This window comes from Elephantulus edwardii, unplaced genomic scaffold (genome assembly GCF_000299155.1).
Source record: "Elephantulus edwardii isolate Elephantulus edwardi_28Jun2011 unplaced genomic scaffold, EleEdw1.0 scaffold00171, whole genome shotgun sequence".
Classification (NCBI taxonomy): Eukaryota; Metazoa; Chordata; class Mammalia; order Macroscelidea; family Macroscelididae; genus Elephantulus; species Elephantulus edwardii.
The window spans coordinates 4672928-4690820 of NW_006399921.1; the positions used below are offsets into that span (position 1 = coordinate 4672928).

The following is a 17893-nucleotide window of genomic DNA, read 5'->3' on the forward strand; positions in this document are numbered from 1 at the left end:
TCTTCCACAAATCTCTCTGGGCCCGTGTCCTCATCTATAAAACTGGAATACTGACACCTCTCTTGTGGAATGATAAGAACCTGAGTCAATCCACAGAAAGTCTTTAGAACAGCGCCTGATACTGTGCATGGTTATTCTTATTGTTATGTGCTGTTGCATCGGAACCGACCCATAGCTGACCCTCCAGCAGGTTTTCAGAGACAGTAAACTGAACAGGAGGAGACTGTCCATCATTCTTGGGGGAGCAGCTAGTGGATTTGAACTGCATGCCTTTGGCATTGCAGTGTCGCTTCTTACCACTCGGCCAACAGAGCTCCCTACTCTTATTATGCTCTCCATATACTTTTCACATACAGCCTGCATGTCAGGCTGTATGTGAAAACCTCTAGGAGGAATATCCAGTATTATTTCCCACTTACAGATGGAAGATACATGGTAAATTACTTATTTGTCACAGGTAATACAGACTTAAGTTGAACCTTGAAGACATCTAACACCAAGTCCATGCGCTTTAATGGTTCTGATCAATTTAGTAAAATGATAAGTCATCATAGATTCCTCCCTCACTTTCTTCCATGAAATTCATGTGGTAAAATAATCAAGGGCTCTGACCACTTGTCCTGCTCACACTATCCTCCCCTCCTTTTCTTCATTTCCAGTCACTGTTCCAGGTCAGTCCTTCTTTACCACCTGACTCCTAAGGGGTCTCCTATCTCCACAATCTTATTTCCTACTTGATCTCCCAGCAATGAGCAGAAATGGCACCCGAAAAGCAGACAGCTGGGTGCTCCTTGGGACAGAGAGCCTGTCTTTACCTCTGCACCATCAGTGTCCAGCACAGGGTCTGACTCACAGACACGTGCTCTGTAAATCTCCACTGAATGACAATGAAAGCTGCCCCACAACTCGTACTGGAAAACTAGAAATGTCCAATTATGAGGGCACAGTTATGTAAAGTGTGGGTCATTGACCCAAATGGACTGTTACTTAGGCAATTAAAGGGCTTATGAGGAGTTTATAATAGTATTAAAAATATTTATGCAATAATATTAAGAGAATGAAAAGGGCCGAATGTGAAATTATATGTATAGTTATAGAATGGCTGTAATTAGGCAAATCTGGAAAATAGTTATGCGCCGAGAATGATTGGAGGAAAATGTTATAAAAGTCAACATTTATGGAGTGCTAATTATGTACCATTCTCAGCATTTTACATGAATTAACGGATTTAATTCCCAACACAACCTGATGAAATGTGTACTGTGACTGTCACCCTCATTAGACAGATGAGAAGGCAGGACAGAAAAGCGAAGCAGCCATCACGACTTGAACGTGCAGACTCCATGGTTCAGTTCCTTGACCTGAACCAACAACTCCAAGGGCCGGGGCTGGGGTTGTAGTGATTAACTCATATGCTAATGGAGACTGTCTGGCCATTGACACGTCTAATGCTTTCCTTCATCACCCCTCTTCTTTTTCTTCTCTAATTGCTTTAATGAGTATGTATTTCTTTTATAACATCTTTATAAGAAAATAAAATGTCATTATAAAAACATCTGTTCTGATGAGCTAGTAAAATCCAAATGGTTCTGATTTCCTCAAGATCTTGCCTTCCCATCACTCTCTCCATCACACTTCCTCTGTTTCACATCAGCTCACTCATGGCTCCTTCTTCTCTAGATTCTAACTCTGTATTTCCCCGCCCCAAGTCTGTGCCCAGGTGGTTCTCTTTGACCCAGGCGGTTGCCTAGCCTGCTGTGTGAGGCCCTGTGGACAGAAAACAGTATTTACTTGCTCATGAGAAGAGAAAAAAACCCAAAACAACCAACCTCTAATCATTCTCTCTAACTCGTGACTGAAGTTTAGCATTTCGTCCAAGTCTGAATGCAGGCAATAAATCACAGTACATTAGCAGTATTTGGGACTTTATCATCAACAGAAACCACAAATGTTTTCTTGTCACATTCTAGTGCTGCAGATATCTGGAAATACGTTCATTACTACTCTGACATTATGCCAGTAATTAGGCTTGACGGGAGGGCTAATGGACGTTGTTGGTGGTGCTGATTGCTGCTGAGTCAGTCCTGATCCGGGTGTGCAGACTAGACCCGCTCCAGAAGGTTTCCAAGGTCATAACACTGGAAACAATTTGCCAGGCCTGTCTTCCAAGGCTCTCTGGGTAAATGAAAATGGTATGTGAGTGCTTAACTGTTTATACCACTCAAGGACAATTTATGAGTAAAGAATCATAAAAATACATTACTATTACAAAGACTTCACCATAGCTTCTTTCTCATCCTATCTCCTATTTTATTTCTTTAAGAATTTTTTTTTTCCTAAGAAGTGAATCAGCATTTCTGGACAACCAGAGGGGTTTCTGGAAATAAAACAATTCACCTGTATCTGGTTCCTCCCTGGCCCTTCCTCTTGGCAAACTCCTATTGATTCTCCAGTGCTCAGCTCAGATGTGCCCAGATGTATTCTCTGTCCCAAGGAAAGAAAACATCTTACCCTGCTCATATTCTCATTACATTATGGCTCAAGTCAACTCCATATGAAGGTGCCTTAAGGAAACAGATCAGCTTCCTGTCCTCTCAATACCTGATCAGCTCCTGTCCCAAGCAGACTCATTAATGTAAGCCCTAACAGAAGGGAATTACTCTTTAAAACAAATTCTTATAGAAGGTCATGAACCTCTATTCCCAACTAGTCATATGGCAGCCAAATTTAATCTAAACAGACAGGTGTGAAACTCTTTATAATATATGCATAATTGAATGTAAGTGTGGCAGAGTATGGGGCCCTGCCTCATGGGACCCACTACTTAATGTATAGTAAATGTGCCACATGACCTTTCCAGTACTGGAACCCTTTATTATAGCACATTGGCCTAAGGGGTTTGTGTACTTTTTGTGCCTGCTGCTCTGACCTCTTCACATATGTATGCCCTTCTATCTGTGGGACTGCAACCTTCTTGAGGACAGAGGTTACATCTATCTATTCAATCCTAGCAAAAGGAATTTCTGCTCAACATAGGTCTGTCAGCAGAATTGAAACGATATGAAATGAGGCCAGGGAAATTGAATTGCCATCTTATCAACAGCCATGGCTTGAGAATTTCCGAGATCTGGGAAGTGGCCTTTCGTTCACTATGAAGGATGTCATGCTTGTAAGAAATGGAAATAATTAGTAAAGCTTCTCAGCTCTGAGCCCCCTTTCAGCCCTTACTAGAGATTCTGTAGGCCTGGCTGCCCATCAAGGACTCTGAGTAGTTTGTGTGAGAGGATGGGAAGGAAAGAGGTGTACTTTTCTTCTGACTCCCAGGGAGCACGGAAGAGGGGAACATGCAGACAAGAGTGACATTGTCATGGCAACTAAGTTTTCCAGCCAGGAGAGAGAAGAAAACCAGTAGGACAGCTGCTGGAATAAAAGACCACACTGAGATGTAACCTCATGTAGGAACTCTTCCTCTCAAAATGCCAGTTCTGGCCTAGATCCCAAGGTCCCTTAGAAAGCTGGGCTGGGCTGAATGGAAGTGGCTCATGGGAATGTACTCTTCCCTCTTTACTCCATGAGAGGGGAGAGGAAGTGGTTCAAGAAGGGGGAAGGGTCTGGCTGTGACAGATGGTTCAGAAGGGTTGGTCATAGGTACAGACCTCTGAACCTCAAGGGACGGGGCAGATTATTCTCAAGGCAAAGGAGCAGGTCCTCCTCAATACAACGCATCAGCCGTAAAGCTAAGCACCCTCTAAGCCTGTGAAGTACAGTCCCGGCCATACCAGCTGACAGTGACATGAATGTAGAGGGAGCTGGGAACCAAGAGTCCTTCTACATAAAGACGTTTCTCGGCAGTGAAGCTAAGGGGCATGGGAGGCAAGGCTTCTCTTTTTTTAAAAAATGATTTTTTATTTTATTCTGGTTTGCTTACAAAGTTGTATGCACTGTTTTTCACAGCAGATCTTTCTTTCTCATTTCCTTTACTTTCTCCTCCCTCTACCCATCAAATTGTGCAACCTTATTATTACCTCCCTGCCACCTTCACCCCTGCTTCTACCCTTCTACCTTGGATCCTCACACATTTTACTAGTTATCTATTTCTATAATATGGTCTTATACAGTATTTGTCCTTACGGAACTGAGTTAGTTCACTTAGCACAATGCTCTCCAGTCCATCCCAAGTGATGCAGTAATTCTCAAAACCATTGCAAGACTTCTCACTATGCTCATTTATTCTGTATGCTGAGCACAATGTGAGGATCTGACCCCTTCGGAGCAAGTGAAGCAATTACCCCAAGCACTTTGGAGCAATGCTTTTATAAATTTACTCAAATGCCCATCTCTGAGAGTGGCCCATGGTCTAAAAGATTGGCCTTTCTGGCCCCAGCCCTGAGGCTGTAAGAAACGTGGATGAGGACCCCACCTCTTGACTTGGTCACACTACACAAGGAGGCTCAGATTTTTCTAGGAGCTCAGGGAAATTAAAACTGCCAGCGGCCAACTTCATCACCTATGTATTATTCACAGCCCTTAGCTTGGTTTCCAGACTGTGAAGCTGGGTCCCCAAAGCACCAGGCCAGCAACAACCACCTACTTCCCAGTCTCCATGTATCAGGCACTGAGTCAACAGACACATGCCATCCTTCATTTGCACAATGGCCTTGTGAGGGAGGACCTACTATATTGTACCAACCCTACTACAGCTAATACTGATCTCAGCCACACTAGGTAAAATGTACTATCAACAGGTACTCTACGCCAGGGGCTGTTCTCAATCTTTAAATGCATCGTCTCACTTAATCCTCACAACAGCCTTACATAAACTGAAACTAGAACCCTTCCCAATTTGTAGATGAAAACCCTGAATACTAGAGGAGATCGTGTGACAGTCCAAGGTGCTGTGAGAACCAGGTGTGCCTGATTCTGGACCCTGAGGGCTTCTCACTATCTGCATACACTACTCTCCAGCCCTGGTCCACATACACTTTGCTTTACACTTACCCATATGGTACCCCAGTGGAACCTAGTTTTTCTCCTCAAGCCTTTGCTCATGGTATTACAATCTTTCTATGGATATTCTCTCCCCTTCTGGTAACCTCTTGAACACTGCAAGGTCCAGCTGGAAGTCCTTACCCCACTACGCTGGTCTATTCTGGTGTCCTAGTTCTGACCTCCCTTAGGCCTTATCTGAGCCCCTCACTAGACAAGAAGAGAGCAGAGGCAGCTGCTGTCCACTGCTGTGGAGGGGTCCCCATGGTGACCAGGTGTTACAAGGCACTGCTTCTCCACAGGGTTTTCTTGTCTGTGATCCTGAGGAAAGCTCTTCGCCAGGTCTCTTCTCTCTAGATGTGTTTGAACAGCCTACTTTTGGGTGAGCAGCATGCAAAACGTGCCACCCAGGCTCCCACAACAGTGGCCAGTCAGCCTTTATAATCACTTTTTGTACTGTGCCTTCCCTTCCTCCTAGAAAAGATCCCAGGCCTCAGTTTCACCAGCTATTAAATGAGGGAGCTGGACCGCACAGATTCGAGCACTGCCATTTTATGTCCTCTTGAGATCATTGTATGCATATGCAGTAGAAGCTCAGAGAGAGGGGTACAAAGAATGCTCGCTCGATGACTCATTCCTATCCTAATGCCTTTCACTATTGGCTTCTTCCTTTTTTCTTATGCTTTGAGCATTCTATTGGACTGATCGTGGGATACTAACCCTCACTCACGAGAGGAAGCTCTGGGTGATGCTCAGGGAACCAGGAAGCCCACAGGAAGCTGGAAATTGCGTGCAGAACAGCCATGGGGAGTGGGAACACTGCACACCAGCCTCCCCTCTGGGGGCACTGGCAGTCCAGCAGCCAGATAGTCACTGCACCCCTTTATCTCAAGAGTAAACAGTGTAGGAAGCTGATAGTATGGTTGGTCTCACACAGATAAACCTAAGCCAAGGCAAGAGGTTGACAGGACGACTTCTGCCTCCAGCTCTGCTGTAAATTAAGCCTCAAACTGGCTCTGGCAGTAGCAGGGACGGTGCCTCAGGGTGTTTGGATGATAATGGGGTGGGCACTTAGTTAAGCTCTGATACATTAGCCACAGGAGACACACTGATCTACATCAACAGAGGAGGCCAATGCCTGGTGGGAGATGCTGCAAAAGAAAGGCTGAGATAGAGAGGGGAAGAAGGAAGAGGCCAGTGAAGCAGAGATGACCTAATAGGGCTTGTCCATTCTCACTGCTTCAGATCTGTGGGCTGTGTGGACGGGGTGAAAAGTCAAACATCAAGAAGCCTCTGGCAATGATGATTAAAGGGCCAGAGAGGTCAGACATGGTCTGGAGCTTTACAAGTGACCCTCACTTTAAATAAACCTGCTCTACCACGGTCTCTCTATGGAATCCCAAGAGATAAGGGAATGGGTTTCTATTTGTATCTTCTCAGGTTTGTCATTAATTAATGCCCTAAGTGATACTTTCCATTTCTGAGCCTCACTTGCAACAAAATGAGGAGGCTGGGCTCAAAATTCCATCCAGTATTTTTAAAGTTCCTTTCCGCTTCATAATCCTTGATTCTTGAAATAGCCATTGCTCTCCTCCACTGACACTCCCACCTCCCAGCATGATTCATTCAGTGTGACTCGAGCGAAGTGTTTTGAAGCCCACCTAGTACAGAAAGGAGGCACAGCTGTACATTGTTGGCTGCTGCAGACAGTCTCATAGATCGGAGCATCGACTTTCCAACCAAGGATGTCCTTCATCCCTGTGAAGTTGATTGCCTGGCCACTGAGTGACAGTGTGGAGGGAGTTCTTCAGAGCCTCTCTACTTTAAATGAACAATGCAAATTCGCCCTGGGCCACAACTTCTAGACTCTCAGAGATGTCAGAAAGGTGAAGAGGCCTATCCCATTAACGCAACCCCAAGAGGAATGCTGAAAGAGGAAGGCAGGCTCCTGGCAAGAGCCTGGGGGACAGAAAGGCCCTCACACAGGTCCAGCTGAACTGTGAGAAGGAAATCATGGCAACAGTGTAGGAAGAAGACTGCTCAATGTGGAGGTGAAAGGACTCAAGAGAAACTCTGTGTCGAGTGCAGTGCTAAGCTGTTCATAGCATTTTCATGTAAAATCCCTAGCGATACTATGAAGTAATTTTATCATTATCTTTATTTTATAGTAAGGAAACTGAAGCCTCAAATATGGAAGCTTAAAGAACCTGTCTACAGTCACATAGACATAATGTAGAGCCAGGATTCATAACCTGGTCAGTCTGATTTAAAATCTGTGCTCCTAAACATTATTCCAGTCTCCCTCATAAAAGGGCTCACAGTACTAATGCCCATGCCTTATCTGGGTGTCCTGCCCTCCTTCCCCCACGTGGCCCTGAAATCCAGCCCCTGCCCCGCCTGCGTCAGCAAACAGCACTGACCTGGTGACATCACTAGGGGTGGTGTCACTCAGTGAAGACGCGCACAGTGTCATCCTCCCCATGGGCCTCTTCTCATCCCAGATCATACAGAATCCTTCGTAATATTTATTTTCTATTTTAATCATCAAGTAACCTGTGACATAGTTACAAATTGCTTAAATATAATATTTCTTAGATAATGAATACTATCAAAGTTGTTTTGTAACATTTTTCTACATTGAATTGCAAATATTAGTTATATTACTAGTAACTGAACAAAAATTCTCTTCTCCTTTTCCTTTCAATTAAGGAAGTTCTGCTGATGATAGAAGAATCGATGCCTTTGTGTTGTAGTGCTGGAGAAGAGTACTGACTGTCCCACGGACTGTTAAAAGAATGAACAGGTATGTCTTAGAAAAGGTACAGCTGGAATGCTCCTTGGAGGCAAGATGGCAAAGATTCATGTCTCATACCTTGGACAGCTTGCTCGGGGAGGCTGTTCCTTGAAAAAGGCTATTATGCTTGCTGACACAGGGGTTAAAGAATCCAACTCAACCTACCAGCCATCCTGTGTGGAAAAAAATGAGGCAGTGTGAAAGATGTCTGTTGTTAGGTACAATCGAGTCAGAATTGAATCACAGCTGACCCTCCAGTGGGTTTTCAGAGCTGTACTTGCATAAGACTTCCCATCTTTCTTCCACAGGGCAGCTGGTGGATTCAAACTCACAGCCTTTGGGTTGGCAGCTCCTTAGCCACTAGGTCACCAGAGAAAGATGAAGAAGAAGATACACATCCTTGGAAAGTCTCTGCACAGTTTTACTCTGTCCTTCAAAGCACTACAGGTCAAAAAAAGACTCAAGGATAGTGGGCTAGCTTTGGTCTTTGGTTTCTTTTAATGAAAAATAATTCATTTCTTTTCAAAAGCTACTGATATAGTTAGGTGTACAAACACTGCTTACCACAATTATTTTAGTTAACAGAAAATTCAACAAAATCAGTTATTATAAAAGCACCAGCATCAAAGCGAACCACAGCACGTGCTTAGAGCACTTTCAGACAACAGCAGAGGATTCAAGCATCACTGTAATTGAGTAATGATGACAGCTCTGACCGAAGTGCATTAAAACGTTCAAACAGCATGAAGTGCTCTTGTAGATGTATTAATACATGTCAGTTGGCTTTATGGAAAATATTTTTTTTATTTTATAAGTAACTACAGAATTAAAAAAACAAATAAAGAATAAATGTTACTGGAACAATGCACAAAAAAATGTATAGACAGTCATTTGATGTCACCCCTTCTGACAGTGCCATGTGGTATGGTCCACATTCCCTCACCTTCCTACTGACACAGTTGGACTAAACTATCACTGACTAGTGCTCAGTGTAAGAAGGAAAGAGATGGGCTAGAGCATTTCTATGCATCATCTAGGTAGTATTTAAAAGCCAAGGTAAGAGAGCGGATCTGACTTCAGATGAAAGGTCTTTGGGGTAGAAAGATCCAGATGTCCTCTTCTCCAACAAAGGCTAATCATGCCTCAAACACAGTGAGATGTAAAAGTGGAACTGGAGGCCACTTGCTAATAAAATAGTTGGCGCCTAAAAGAAAAGCATTAAAATGATGCCCCAAAGCTCTGCATTGTGGAATAAAGATATCCGTTTCCTTTATTCTCTTGATTTAGCTGGCTGATATTTCAAATGCATTGGCTTTCCTAAGCCTGTCCGCATGGGTCACCTGAAGAGAAAATTTACATCTGCTAATGACCCCCAAAGGAGTGCTAGTAGCAAGATTTATAATGTGCTGAGTTGTTAACGAAGAGATGTATGGTTTGAATTCACCAGACACTCCAAGAGACGGAGCTGGGCAGTTTCCTCCCATAAAGATTAACACTCATGGAAACCCGATGGAGGATGGAGGGGAGCTCACCACTGTGAGCTGAAATCAACTTAACACGAGTGTGTTTGGTTTAATGACGTCAACAACAATGAGCTAACCTGTGCCCCCATCTTACCAGGGAAGTCCTGAATAACCTTCACTATCACACAAAAAACTAAAGAGCTGCTTGCTTTTTAAGATATGAATGAAAGAATTATTAGAATCAAAATTCCTGTCTAAGACTTATTTTTCCTAGGCATTGATACCTTGTCTACTGGATGGGGTATGATGTCCTTCTCCAAGTACTGGCCCTTCCTGACAATATACCCAAAGTACGTGAGGTTGAGTTTCACCATCCTGACTTCCAAGGAGCATTACGGGGAGGGTCAGCACAAGAGAGGATGACCCTCAATGAGCGGACTGACACATAGAGTCAAGTGTGTTGGAGATGGTGAGTTTAGCTCAGAGCCATCGTTCATAAGGTTGCTATGAGTTGTGGTTGATTTGATGGCACATAACAACAACAACTGGACTGCAAGAGTCATAAGAAGTTAATGCTTATTCCTGTCAAGTGCTGTCAAGTTGAGTATGACTCATAGTTACTCCATAAACAACAGACATGAATCCTCTCCTATCTGTACTGCCAGTATTCCTGTTTTTTATGTGAAATAATCTGGGAAACCAGAATCTCTCTTTTCCTGTACTAGAATTTAATCTCTGTGAGAAATAGGCTTCTATTCCTTATTGAATTCCAATTCCTGGAATAGGAATATAATAAGGACTCATTGAATGTTATAAATGGATGGATGCCTGTATCTGGATACTGAATATCCCATGGACTGCCAAAAGAATAAGAAGTTATGTCTTGGAGAAGGTGCAACCAGAGTGAACCTCGGAGGCAAAGATGGTGAAGCTTCATCTTGCATATACTGAGCACACTGCTAGGAAAGGTTATTTCTTGGAGAAGGATATTCTGCTTGGAAGAAGAGGGGATGGTGAAGGAGAAGAAGACTCTGAACCAGATGGATTGACACAGTGACTGCCGCAATGGGCTTGAGTGTGTCAGAGATTGTGAGGTTACCGTACGATAGGACAGGGTGCAGATCTGTTGTTCATACGGTTGCTATAAGTTGTACGTGACTCAGTGGCATTAACAACAACAGCAGCAGCATTTCCTCTTCTGGAGGAATCTATGTCCATATATTCTGCTGGTCTCAATGTTTGGTTCTGTAAAGAAGAAACCTTCTCTCAGCCTCAGTCTACACAAAGGAGCTGTGAGGCCAGTTATCCAAAATATTCAATTTAAGAGCTTCCACGCTAAGATGAACTAGAGGCTGAACCTTGAGAATCGAAGCCAAAAGGCACTGCAGGAAGCTCTCAGTGAATGTGAACCCTGGAAGGAGACTGCAAGCCCCCCTGAGGGCAGGGACCAAGTCTACTTTGTTTTCCACAATGCTCTCAATGCCTGGTATCCTGAATGATTTGAACACAGTAAATGCTCAACAAAGGTTTCCTGAGCAAATAAGCAGAAAGCAAACAGGACACGGGTAGCTAACAGGAACAGATACAAGATCAGTAAGGCAAGGAAACCAAACTGGCAGAGAGGGAAGAGCACGGGTCAGGTATCTAAAGAACACTGGAGAAGCTGTGAGCAGAATCCAAGAGCTGGCAGAGGCTGCTTGCTGGTTGGGATCTGGAGCTGCCCACCTCACTTCTCATCCTCTCTGGATCCTAACAAGACAATACCTGCTTAACTTAAGCCAAGATATGTAGGAGGCTATCTTCAAAGTCCAGGCTAAAGTATAATTGATGAACCGGCATGTCCGAATTCAGATTCAAAACCTCTGCTGTGGAGTCAGTTCTGACCCACTGCAGCCTTCCATCAGGGTTCTGAGTTGTAAAACCTAACAAGAAGCAACTGCCTATCTTCCTTGTAAGAGGTAGCTGGCCATTTTGGTTAGAATTTAAGTATTTGACATGTGAGATGTGTATGTGCGTGTGTGTGTGTGTGTGTGTGTGTGTGTGTGTGTGTGTGTGTGTGTGTGTGTGTGTGTGTGTTTGACTTAGGTTAAGTGAGTTGTTCTTTTGCTTCAGCCACAGAGGATTGTGAAAGGTTAAAATGGATTGGAAAAAGAGGATATAGCAACTCTGAAGTCTTAGGTAATAGATGTTATTTCCTCTTAAGGCCTAGGAAGCTCTTCTCCTCCCTGAGATGAAGCTATCTGTTCCCTCCTCCCAAAATCAAAACTACTGCCAGTGAGTCAGTTCAGACATAGTGACCTTCTATTCTGAGGCTGTATGGGAGGAGAGAGCAAATAGTTCTTTTGCAGAACAGATGATGGATTTTAACGTTTTAGAAGTCCAATGCATTACACACTATGCTCCTGTGGCTCCATTTCTCATTTAACTATAACCCACAAGCTCACCAATCTGTAAGCTTCTCCTGTGAACTCTCCAAGGTAATACTGGCAACAAGCCAGAAGGTCATGGTCAAGATGTAGTAAACTTGACAGAGGACAATTTGAGTTCAGCGTCTAGGGCATCTCAGTCACTCACCACCTCTGTAATTGGGCAAATTCTGTGATGTGTTTGAGTCTCATTTTCTTTTGTAAAGTTAAGTATAATCACATTTAACTTTCAGGTTGTTGTAAGACTTAAAAGCAGTGCCAACAGACAGGGGCTCTGTATGAGTGTCTGGAGTGACAATACTACATATATCTGTAGAACAATTTACAAGGCATTTCCTATGTTTTAAGTAATTTTAATAACTTTCAAGATTTGAAAAATAGAGCATAGCATTTCTATTTTAAGGGTAAGGAAACCGAGGTTCAGCTATGCAGGATATGTGACTTGTCCAAGATTACCCACTGAGTTTGCAGGTCAACTCTATCGCAAGTCTTGGTTTCTCTCCTAATTCAGCCCTGAGCCCAGAAAGCAAGACCAGCAGTGAGTTGTGTGACTACGAAGTTACTCTTGGGTGGCTATCTCTTCTTTCTCCTTTCTTAATTACACTCAAGATTTCACTCAGGGTCTTGTTGCCAAATATTTAGAAGAGAAAGAAAGCAGCCAATGAAGAAATGAATGAGTAGTGAATGAAATGATGAGTGAGTCTCTCGACACCTTATCTGTCTTTACCTTACTCCATGTATGCTTTGCAAGAGTAACTGGGAATCTTATCCAAGAGGAGAGCTCTCTAGGGGGCCCTCAGGTTCAGGTTCCTGGGAACTGGAGGCCTAGCCCTGGCAACAGCTCCCACCACCAGCCCCTCCTCTGGCAGCAAGGCAAACACAGGGCAGCCCTGCCCACTGTACGTACTGGTTTCTGCAGTCTCGTACTCGCTGTCTCTGAGAAGTTCAAAGATGTCCACTTCCACCTTGGCCTTGCCCAGCCTCTCAGGAGCACGGTTGATGCGGTTCTTGGCCAAGGTGATGGAGAGCCTCTCCCCTCTACTGCACTCCATGGGGTCGTCCAGGATAGCAGCTGTGGGCAGGCAAACACATGGAGACAGTCACCCTGACTTCTGCCATTTACTCCTCCTCCTTCTCCAGCTTCCCCCGACAGCCACCTTCTTATTTCAAAGTTCCCTGCCATCTTCAGAACTGTCCCCCAAAGCAAAGTGAAGGTCTCCATGTATAGCAAGGTGTAATAAGGCTAAAGTGAATACCCACTTCAGAAACCTGCCATGTCACAGCAGACTGCTGGAGGGGCTAGCTGTGTGATGTTTCTGTTGTTAGGCACCTTCAAGTCGGAACTGACTCACAGCTGACCATCCAGCAGGTTTTCAGAGGCTAGCAATCACCCAGGAGGAGAATGCTCATCCTTTTCCCACCAAGCAGCTGGAGGATTCAAACCATGTGCCTTTGGGTTGGCAATGCAACCCCTTACCACTAGGCCACCAGAGCTCCCTATAATGTTCTACCCCAAGCATAGTCATACCTTTGTCTATATGTCTACACCTACACAGAAAAGCATGTCTGTGTACAGGAAGGAATACAAGGGCTGTCCTTCAAAAATTTTATTTTGGGTATATGAGAAATTCCCCCTGTGGTGGGGAAAGTTAAAGGAGGCCAGATGTGTGAGGAGAGCTGTGATATAAAGAGAAAGCTGCAGGACACAGAGAGGTGATGATGGGCTTTGGAGGGACACGTGCAGGGTGAGACGTCCAGGCTCGGACACTGACTTCTGTTACCAGTGGACCACTAAATCACATCTCCGAACCTCTTGTCCTCACTAAATATTAGGAATAGGAAGACAACCTCACAGGATTAGTATGAAGATTAAGTAAAGTACACAAGCACTTAATAATTAGAATGTCTGAAAGAGTGTCTAGAATGATGGAGTACTAATCATTCACGCTATTGACTCAGAGCCGCCTCATAGCTGACCTTCCACTTGGTTTCTGGGGCAATGACTCGAATGGGAGTAGACGGACCATCTTTCTCCAGTGGAGTCGTGGTTGGATTTGAACTGCCAGGGAGGTGAGGCCTTTGGTTAACCATGCAATTGTCTATGGCTCTGCCACCAGAGCTCCCTATCTGCTCAGTTTCTAGAAAGAAATGTTATGGTATCATATAGACCTAGGTTCCAGTCTCAGCTCCACTATTTCTTATTAAACCACATACTTTGAGTTTATTGTGTGAAAATCGCAGGAAAGAGCATGTAGAAAACTCTCAGCAGTCTCTGGTGCGCAGTAAACCAAAAGTCACTGTCTCTGAGCAGATCCTGACTCAGCAAAATGACAGGACACAGCAGAAGCGCCCTAAAGGATTCACTGAAGCCATGAGTCTTTACGGAGCAGGCTGCCTCCTTGTGCCCCACAGAGCAGCTGTTAAGTCCAAAGTGCTGACCTTTGAGTTGGCAGCCCAACACTTAACCCACTGTGCCATCGGTGCTCTTGGCACATGATAAGCGTACTAAATCAATCAATTGGTGTCATTAATTCTCCAGATAGAAGGAGTTCAAAAAATGGACTGTCTCCACACAAAAAATCTATACAGAATGATCCATGCATTCATAAGTTCAAAAGTGTAAGCAACTCACATGGACATCCGCTGATAAATGGATAAATGAGAGGTGGTGTATCCATACAACAGGATGTTATTTGACAATAAAAAGCAATACATGATGCAACATGAATAGGCCTTAAAAATACAATGCTGAGTAAAGGAGGCTTGTCACTAGAGACCACAGAATTGTAAAATTTTATTTATGGGAAATGTCTAGAGTAGGAGAATGCATAGAGACAAAAAGTAGACTGGTGGTTGCCTAGGCCTTGGAGAGAAAGGAGGAGTGACTGCTAAGAGATAGGGGGTTTCTATTTGAGGTGAGGAAAATGTTCTAAAAATGATTGTGGTGATGACTACTCAACTCTGAACATATTGAAAGTATCAAACTGCACAGTCTAAATAGGAAAGTTGTATGATATATGAATTATAATAAAGTCATACTACATAATAAAAGAAATTATCCAAAGTATCTTCTAGTGGTTGCAGGATCAGAAAGCCAACATTGGGAACAGCACCTAGTCCTGGAAAACGCTGGTGTGGACAGAGAGACCTGGGCTTCGCATGACCTTTTCTCTTATCTCAGTGCAACATCAACTGTGATTCATTTTCCAAACCTAAAATCAGAGCAGAGAATATGACAAAGCATTTCTCTGCTTTTAAAATTTAGTTATAGCAATAGTATACTGAACAATGAAGGCTAAATGTTATTTGCTCAGGCTCGACATGCCTGGGGTAACAAGAGGTTCTTTCCAAGATCTAAGAAATAAAGTCAACCTCTGTGATTTAAACTTTCAATGTCTACGTTTAATCAATGTGATCGGAATAGCAAGGACACTGTCGATACATAATCGAAGACTTCTAGAACACTTGGAACTCTAACCAAGGTGGCCTGAGGAAATCAAGACCAGGAAGAGGCTGTTTCACAGAGATCAGGAGCCTCAACAACTACACGGTTCTGTACTATACTCAGAGAGGGCAGCTCTGGTGGCGTAATGAGTAAGGAATTGCACTGTCACCCTAAAGGCAGGTGGTTTGAATCTACCAGCTTCTCCAATGGAAAGGTGGACAGTCTCCATTGAAAGGTGGATAGCCTCTGAAAACCCACTAGTGGGTCAGCTATGAGATGATTTCAACTTGATGGCAATCAGTTGAGTGCCAGATGAAGAATTTGGGACTAAAAGGAAATGGTTCCGTGCACAGGGCTGATTTCCAATAGGTGTTCCTTGGAGGGCCCATGGCAGACAAGGGAGGCTATGTGAGGTCTCTAGCTTTAATTCAGCTCAACCCTACAGTGTCACAGTGTCAGTTTTAGATATTAAGGCTGATGTAAGATTTAAGTGGGGAAAAAAGATTTCATTGATAAAAAATAAGCCAGAAACCATTAGCCTCGCCTTGTTGTTGCTAGGTGCCATCAAACTGACCCCGACTTATGGTGACCCTACACACAACAAAATGAAACAGCACCTGATCCTGAGCAACTCCCCCAAGTTTTGCGGCACTAGAGCCTATTGTTATAGTCACCATGACAATCATCTTGTTTCCCTTTCACTGACCTTCTATTTTTTCTAAGCAAGATATTTTTTCCCCAAGAACTGGCCTATCCTGGTAACATGCCCACACCATGTGAGATGAAGTCTTAACCTTAGTCTTCTTTCTAAGGAGAATTTTAGTTGCACTTCTAGAAATGAGATATCTAAAATGTTAGGAACTGGCACTTCATCCAGAAAATTAATGAGAATTAGACAGTGAATCCATGGGCCATTGACTTTGAATCACTGGGAAAGCACACTAAGTCTTAATACCAATACATGTACATGTTTACTCAGTGACAACCATGGGGTTTAGTTCTTAGTGAGAAGGAGCCTACCCAAGCTCTGCCACATCTCCAGGAGCTGAGTGGCTGAACCTCATTTGGAGACATGAAGACAGAAACCTGCCCAATGGTGGTGAGGGGCAGCGAGGGTAGTGAACTGAACTTGCACTGACTTCTATCAGACTCTGAACTCTAAACCACAATTTATCCTCCTTCTGAAGTGGAGATTCAGTGGAAAAGAGGAAGACTCTCAACATGATGGCTCAGCAAAGTGACTGCACAGCACAGTGTGAGGGGGGATCATGAGTGTTTCATCCTGCTGTACACAGAGTTGCTATGAGTGGTTGCCAGCTTGACGGTACATCATGATGGATGGTGAAAAGATTGAGATTGTTCACAGCTTTAGTTAGATTGGCTCCACAGTCAAGACTCTTGGCACCGGCAGCCAGGAAATCAAAAAGCATACTGCAATGGGAAAGTTTGCTGTTAGAGATCTCTCCAAAGTATGGAAAAACAAGGATGTCACTCTGGAGACTAAGGTGCACCTGATACATGGTCTTTGCAATCACTTGCTATGCATCAGAGAGCTGGACAATGATTAGAAAGGACAGAAGGAGAATTGATGCCTTTGAGCTGTGGTGTTGGAGAAGAGTACTGAATATACCATGCACTGCTAAGAAAATGAACAGGTTCATCCTAGAGAGGGTTAAACCAGGCTGCTCCTTGGAGGCAAGGATTCTGAAGCTCCATCTGACATACTTTGGACATGTTGCAAGGAGGGACCAACCAATCCTTGGAGAGGGACGTCATGCTTGGGAGGGTGGGGGGAGGGAGCAGGAGAGGAAGACCCTCTATGAGGTGCATTGATTCAGTGACTGGGGTAATTGGGGTAGGTGGGTCGGAGATAGTGAGTTTGGCACAGGATAGAGCAGGTTTAGGGCTGTTGTACATAGGGTCACTATGAGTTGCAGGTGACTCAACAGCACATAACAACGCAACAACAACATTAGTTATAAAAGTTATATGGAGAAGAGTGTATTCGAATTTTGTAAACAAAGTAGTTTTTGTTGTTGATTGCCTTTGAGTACAACTCATGGCAACCCTATGAACAAAAGGCCTGAAGCTCCTCTATAGCTATCAACATTTATAAAATTTCATAGAGTTTCTGGAGCATGTTGTTTAGGAAGTGGATACCACTCATGCTTCCAAACCTGTCACAGAAAGTTATTGTTCGTTTAGTCACCTGTGATGCATAGCAACTTTATGTACAGCAGCTCCGAACCCTTTCCTGTCCTGAACCAGTCTCAATAATTCTGACAACCAACCCCCACTGTCAAAGTCACTGTATCAATCCATCTAATTACCAATGGGGGGAAAGCTGAGCTCAGAGAGGCTGAGCTACTTGTCTAAGGTCATACAACTGGTATGCTCAAGCCTGGCAACCAGCCCCAAACTAAGTGATTCCAAAGCTTATCTTTCCACTACACTAGGTTACAGCCCCTGAAGAAGTCACTTCTCCCACCACCTTGGGCCTCTGTTTCCCCTCCAGGGAGACAATGAGGAGGTCCCAAGAAAGCAGCATCTAATTGGGGGTCAAGTTAAGGGATTGCCTGGCCTCCCCCCACCAGCGCCGGCCTTTTACAAATGATCAGGTGATAACAACCATGAAAACCTGTTATTCCAGGGAATTGTTGCTGTCTAATAAGGGACACAAACCTGTTAGTCACTGGAAAACACACCACACAAACAATATCTAAGACACTAATGGATAAGACTTCTGACCCCTGTAAACTCCTCCAGGTACTGAATGCCT

The 17893-nt window shown here is 44.0% G+C and overlaps 1 protein-coding gene across 1 annotated transcript in view; it reads right to left on the bottom strand.

Moving 5' to 3' along the window:
* The window catches only part of GRIK4 (glutamate receptor, ionotropic, kainate 4), a 496433-nt gene that overhangs the window by 269136 nt on the left and 209404 nt on the right, over positions 1 to 17893 (bottom strand). Inside the window, exon 3 of the mRNA XM_006895612.1 lies at positions 12577 to 12741. Coding sequence (XP_006895674.1) covers positions 12577 to 12741 — 165 coding nt within the window. The remainder of the gene's footprint in view (positions 1 to 12576; positions 12742 to 17893) is intronic.